The sequence below is a fragment of the Solanum tuberosum genome, unplaced genomic scaffold (assembly GCF_000226075.1).
Source record: "Solanum tuberosum cultivar DM 1-3 516 R44 unplaced genomic scaffold, SolTub_3.0 scf00010, whole genome shotgun sequence".
NCBI lineage: Eukaryota > Viridiplantae > Streptophyta > Magnoliopsida > Solanales > Solanaceae > Solanum > Solanum tuberosum.
The window spans coordinates 745,672-751,848 of record NW_006238936.1 but is presented as its reverse complement, the minus strand read 5'-3'; the positions used below and the strand labels follow the sequence as shown (position 1 = coordinate 751,848).

At 36.2% G+C, this 6,177-nt stretch overlaps 1 protein-coding gene across 2 annotated transcripts; it reads left to right on the top strand.

Moving 5' to 3' along the window:
• The first annotated feature begins 450 nt into the window (after positions 1 to 450).
• Positions 451 to 5,971, top strand: LOC102580663 (65-kDa microtubule-associated protein 3). Of its 2 annotated transcripts, none has more exons than XM_015311308.1 (13): positions 451 to 648; positions 1,679 to 1,766; positions 1,872 to 2,078; positions 2,184 to 2,426; positions 2,713 to 2,922; positions 3,000 to 3,155; positions 3,297 to 3,456; positions 3,660 to 3,811; positions 3,893 to 3,980; positions 4,285 to 4,358; positions 4,499 to 4,573; positions 4,654 to 4,879; positions 5,042 to 5,971. In XM_015311308.1, the coding sequence occupies exons 2-13, from the start codon at positions 1,695 to 1,697 to the stop codon at positions 5,644 to 5,646; spliced, it is 2,268 nt and encodes a 755-aa protein (XP_015166794.1). In that variant the 5' UTR covers positions 451 to 648; positions 1,679 to 1,694; the 3' UTR covers positions 5,647 to 5,971. The 2 variants fall into 2 exon arrangements, with proteins under 2 accessions (XP_015166794.1, XP_006339436.1); XM_006339374.2 differs by having other exon boundaries at positions 451 to 653.
• Positions 5,972 to 6,177: the final 206 nt, after the last annotated feature.

The following is a 6,177-nucleotide window of genomic DNA, read 5'->3' as shown; positions in this document are numbered from 1 at the left end:
CTTTATTATTTAAGGATGGTTTTATAGCAAAACCTTGTAACTTATTACAAGTTTACTTGTTTCATACGTTACTCAATCTATAATTTTCAAAAGTTCGTAAACCCCTGACTTGATAAAATACTAGCAAATTGTTTGTTAACACTCACTTAGAGGGGTATGGTATGTGGTGGTGGTTTTGAATAAAAAGAGAAATAATGTTTTCTAGCATGAAATAAAGAATATATAAGATCCCTGAGTGAAAATTGGGTTGGTGGAAGGTTAAAATAACCCGAAGCACTATTATACGAAAGTTTCATGCTTTAACTATCAAATATTTTTGTTGGCCCTTAACCATATCTTTTGAAGATTGACATAGTATTATTAAATTTACTAACTAATTATAAAATAAAAAAGATTAAATGGAGATGAAGTTTGAATTGAAATTCAAAAACAGTGATTATGAAACGGGCCTATAAAGAGGAGATAAAGGCGCGCTCTTTGTGCATACGTTTGCTTTACAAAACAAAAGCTAACGTTTTCTTTCCTTCCTTCTCTCACTCAAATTCAACAACTCAATTCTCCATTTCACATTATCATAACAATAATTTCACTTGGGTTTGCCGGAAATTGAAGACAGTTTTGTCGTAATTACGGCTGATCAAGATTCTAGTAAGGTTTTGTTTCTTCGTATTTTAGATGAAAATTGCTGCTCTGTATCTTAATTCAGTATCTGTAGAAACAATCAAGTAGGACTTAGACAAATGATCGCAATATCACATCCATGGAGAATTCTATACTATTTTGTTGCTACATTTAACTGGGTGGGGTTTAGTGCTTCTTGAATTCACTTTCCACTAGACGGAAATTTGTTCTCAATTTTACAAATAAAAGGGGTTTTCAAGTTGAAAGCTGCTATTTCTAAACGAAATGTATTATATTTTCTTTTAAATTAGGGCTTGGCTTTTCGTGAATCTTTTGAGTTGGTGGGGGTCTATTAGAAACAGCCTCTCTACCTTCTTGTTCTTGAAGTAGGGTTAAGGTCCTACTTGTGAAATTACACTGGATGTATTGTTGTTGTTGCTTGACATTTCTTGAATGGTTAATAAGTAATGGTTCATGCAGCAAAAGAGTTTTAGATATTCAAGATTTTTACTTTTTGGTAAGGGGGACGATCAAGATGTTTGTCTGTTAGCGCGCACCCAAAGAAATAGGGTTCTAGTTTCTAATGGCAATTAATTCATCTTTCTTGGAATTTTATATATGAGAATCTTCACATTTTGGACTAGAAACTAGACATGGCTTAAAAGGCCTTTTTTTTTCTTGCTGTATCTTTTTAAATGCATAAAATTTGCTATTGAGGTATAGTTGATTCATTGAATAAATAAATTCTGGTACGATATATGTTTTAATTGCTTAACAAAGTAAATATCAAAAATCATTTGAGAGATTCTGTCCAAGAGATGCAAAAAGATCATCATAACTTTTGAAACAATGAAAAAAAGGTAGTTCGTTTCGTTGTTCGTGCTTTGTTTTCACTTTAAGGTTGAAGGGTGATAAATCCGCAAATACTTCAACGTTTTATTCTAAATTTAGCTGGGACTTTCCTATGTAGCTCATCTAAATTCAATCTCATTGTTTCTGGCTTGCCTCTAGCTAGTCTTATAGCTTTTCCTTTTACCATCTCTTTCTCTTTCTCAAGGTGTTAATGCTTCAACATGAATAACAGCCAAAGTGAGAAGCCTTTGCATATGGAAACAACTTGTGGCTCTCTTCTCTCTGAGATGCAGGTTTGCTCGGACTAGGCTCTTCAATTGTTATTAAGAAACACAAGACTTACATTGTGTTCTGAGAGTGTACTCTTTTTTTGTATGTTACCTTGTATTTTGGATCAGAGAATATGGGATGAGATGGGAGAGCTAGATATCGAAAGGGATAAGATGCTTTTCGAGCTTCAACAAGAGTGTCTGGAGGCATATAGAAGAAAAGTGAATCAGGCAAGTCGTTGCCGGGCTCAACTGCAGCAAACTATCGCTGACTCTGAAGCAGAAATTGCAAAGATATGTGCAGCACTAGGAGAACAATCATCATATGCTAGGCAGGTTAGAGACAAACAAAAATTTCTCCTTTGGAGCATTCAGTAAAACTTTATGATCTTTTGCTTGGTATGTAGAACTTTTTCAACATTTAGCCTCCTTACATAGCAGAGTTCCAGAAGTTTGAAGGAAGAGCTTGAGGCCATTAAGCCTAAGTTAGAAGAGATGAAGAGGAGAAAAGGAGAGAGGAAGAACCAGTTTGCGGCTGTTGTCAATCAGATACAGACTTTCTCGAAAGAGCTCTGTTTACACTTCCAAGAGAATGCACAAATGAGTGTAATTGATGAGAATGATTTGTCTGTCAAAAGATTAGAAGAAATGCAGAATTATTTGCTTGCTTTGCAAAAAGAGAAGGTTATTTCTGTTTCTTCTCTTTACTTGCTTCAATCTCTGCATGTTTTAGCTCACGATTGCTGCCTTGAATAAAAATGTTACAAAAGTTCCAACTTTTGCAAAATGAGTGCGGTAAACTGTCACTTCACAGACACATCAGAACTGCTTAGAATAGAGGAAAAAACAAACAGGGCGTATCATTCCACTATAATGTTGCAGAGTTTCAGACTAATTGGAAATATTTCCTCTGCAATAAAGAATTACAAGAGTTACTGTTTGTCTAATAGAATCTCGTAAACATTTTCAGAGTGACCGCCTGAAGCTGCTGGTTGACAACTTGACAACTATCAATTCGTTATGTGTGGTGCTTGGGGTTGATTACAAACAAACTATTGCTGAGGTTGATCCAACCTTAGATGATTCTCGTGTCTTGAAAAACATAAGCAAAGATATGATCTTTAAGCTTTCTGCTATGATCCACAGATTGGAAGAGCTCAAGAAACAAAGATTGCTTAGGGTTAGTATAAATGTCAATTTAATTGTTCCAAACCACGTTTTTGTCTCTCTACTAATGTTGTTCTTCTTGTTGTTTAGCTTCAAGATCTTGCAACTACCCTGATTGAGCTGTGGAGCTTGATGGATACACCACTAGAGGAGCAACAGAAATTTTATGATTTTACAAGGCACATAGCAGCTTCAGAAAATGAAATAAATGAGCCTAATGTTTTGTCTGCCGACAGTCTTCAACATGTATAAAATACATAAACTAAATTCTCTCCAATTATTATTTTAGGCTGTTAATTTCTAGCAGAAATTGAGAGCTCTCTAGGATAGTTGTGATGCTTTCATAGCAGTAATGAAAATTATTGCGATTCTATAATACTTATGCAGGCAGAGGCAGAAGTGTCGAGATTGCAGGCAATGAAATCAACAAAAATGAAAGAGGTTCTTCTGAGAAAGAGGCTGGAGTTGGAGGAAATCTGTAGGAAAGCACATTTGGTTATTGAAACACAAAATTCAGTCGACTTTTCTGTTGAAGCTATAGAATCTGGTAACTTTTTCCTGTCATGAATCAGTCATCAAGGTTGCACGTAGCTACTTCTAACCAAATGCATTCTAACTGAATCATTTCTGTGATAATTTATGGATTATTGTATGCTTAAGCAAATTGATTTCTTAAAAGAAATTTATTTAGTTTCCAATATGCGTGAATCTTTTGTTGTATTTCTCAAGTAGTAATGCTATAATTTGTAGGCGCAATTGATCCTTCATATCTGCTTGAGCAAATCGAGGTGCAGATTTCCAAGGTTAAAGAGGAAACTTTTAGTAGGAGAGAGATTCTTGAAAAGTTGGAGAAGTGGTTGGCTGCATGTGATGAGGAGTGTTGGTTGGAGGAATACAACAGGGTTGGACGCTATGTTCTGTTTTTCAACCTTTTTCCTGTATGTTCTGCACCATACTTCTGTTTCTAATATGTTTTATTTTAGGATGAAAATCGTTACCATGGTGGAAAAGGTACACACCGTAATTTGAAGCGAGCTGAGAAAGCTCGAGTTCTTTTCAACAAAATCCCTGGTATGGAACCTATTTTCTGTTCCCCGTGTTTCCCATCATTAAAAATTGATTTTGCTAATACAAATAACCTGCCTAGATTTTGATATTACTCTTCTTTGAGTTAGCTTACTGCATAACTAGTGTACTCTAAGAATACAGATACCAGAAAGTAAGAGTTAAATCATATGTGTGGTTTCTGAAAATTTGTTATGCAAATCAATTATAGTTTATCATGAACAAATCACCTACATTGTCGCATGTCTGTTTAGTGTGCCAATTAAACTTGATCAGTTCAATAAGAATCTTAAAATTGACTTTGTGGCAGCTATGGTGGAGACATTGAGATTGAGAGCTAGCGTTTGGCAGAAAGAAAGAGGACATGAATTCTTGTATGATGGTGTAAGCACCTAACTCGACTTTGTTATAGCAATATTAAGCAAGACTAACCCTGCATCCACATTCTGCAGCTGTCTTAACTCTTGGAAGTTGGTGATAACGCTCTTGTATTGTTTACTTATGCCTTCAGTTTTGCTTTCCAGGTAGCCATTCTTTATATGCTTGAGCAGTATTGTGTTCTAAAGCAGGAGAGGGAGCTTGAGCGTCAGAGACTGAGGGTATGGATTTTCTATTTTATTACACATGAAATGACTTCTCTGAGTATTAGTTGTTTATAAGATTCTTTTTTTTATTCAAGGACCAGAAGAAGCTTCAGGGACAGTTGATGGTGGAGCAAGAAGCACTTTTTGGTTCAATACCTAGTCCTTCAAAGAGTGCAAAGAAGAATTTTAGACCATCAATGGGAGGTTTGACCAATAAAAGACTATCGCTTGGAGGATCAATGCTTCAAACCCCATATGCTGGTAAAGCTGCACCATCCTCTCGACTGTCTAGTTTGTTGGAACAGCAAACTCCCCAAAGTGGTAGGCTTGTGATCCTGTCCTCTAGTGTATCTGAATTTACTCTTCCCCCAAAAATTGTTGTACACTCATTTCTATGTCTACATTTTTATTGAGCTTTTTAGGCTTCTAAGTTGGACTGCGCTATTGATACTCAAATTGTCTTAACTTGAATTTTTGTTGTAGGCAGAAGAGATAGTTTCTTGGCACCAAGAAAGCATCAAGGAAGCCTCTATCCCCCTTATACACCTAGAGCTGAATCAGTGCAGACAAGAAAGGCCCTTTTAAATCCACCTAGAACTGAATCAGCACAGATAAGGAAGGGCCCGTTAAATCCACCTAAACCTGCAACAACACAGACAAGGAAGCCTCTTTCTCCCTTATCGTCATTGTTATCATCAAATGTGAGCACCATCAATATTCAGAATCAGACCCTAAAGAGCGGGATGGTCCAGGAAGCACTGTATTTGAACAAAACTCCAGTTATGACTCCAACCAAGATTACCTCTGCTGAACGAAGACTCGAGGAAACAGTGTCTTTGAACAAAACTCCAATTATGACTCCAACAAAGATTGCCTCTGCTGTTGAAGGAAGTATTACCCCAAAAACATTGCCCATTCCAATGCCAGCAACTCCTTCCTCAGTTTCCACTGCCATGCAGACTGCAATGACCCCAGCCAGTCGTCATGTTTCTGCGTGTGCTGATAATATCGAGTACTCATTCGAGGAGAGAAGAGCTGGTTACGTTCCATTGTCACATGCCAAGGTCATTACCAAATGCTTGATTTAGCAGTACTACTAGTATCAACTAGGTTCGACTCTTCCTCGAACCCTGCACATAGTGGGAGCTTTGTGCATTGAGCTGCGCTTTTTCTTTAGTCAGTTGTATACATGCAAGGTGTGAGAGATGTGCTGTTTTATTTGTTTTGATGATGTGGTGGTGTGAATTGAACCAATGTTCTCAGTAAGAGTCCTCCAACGCCAAAGAATATTGGGATTTGCTTTTCCAACAGTCAAAGCTACTTTTGAGAGAATCTTTTTTGCTGGCAAGTCTATGTGAATATTGAATTGCTTCAATTGTTAGCTAAAATATGGAACTATGAAACATATTCTAAGTCAAGGTCAAGTATCTTCTGATTCAAGCTTGTCCGGTTCACCAACTTTTTTTTTAAAAAAAAAGATAGCCAAATGACAATTTAATTTGAACTTTCCATTTTATATTAATGAAAAGTTTTTATAGTCTCATAAAATGTTATATATATATATATATGAGACGTATTCAATTTAATGAGTTTAGATATAAATTGAAATCGAAAGAATT

Coding starts and splice junctions, on each gene's coding strand:
- LOC102580663 (XM_015311308.1), top strand. CDS start 1,695: ATGAATAACAGCCAAAGTGAGAAGCCTTTGCATATGGAAACAACTTGT. Junction 2,923..2,999: donor AGAAACAAAGATTGCTTAGG/GTTAGTATAAAT, acceptor CTTGTTGTTTAG/CTTCAAGATCTTGCAACTAC. Junction 3,981..4,284: donor TCTTTTCAACAAAATCCCTG/GTATGGAACCTA, acceptor ACTTTGTGGCAG/CTATGGTGGAGACATTGAGA.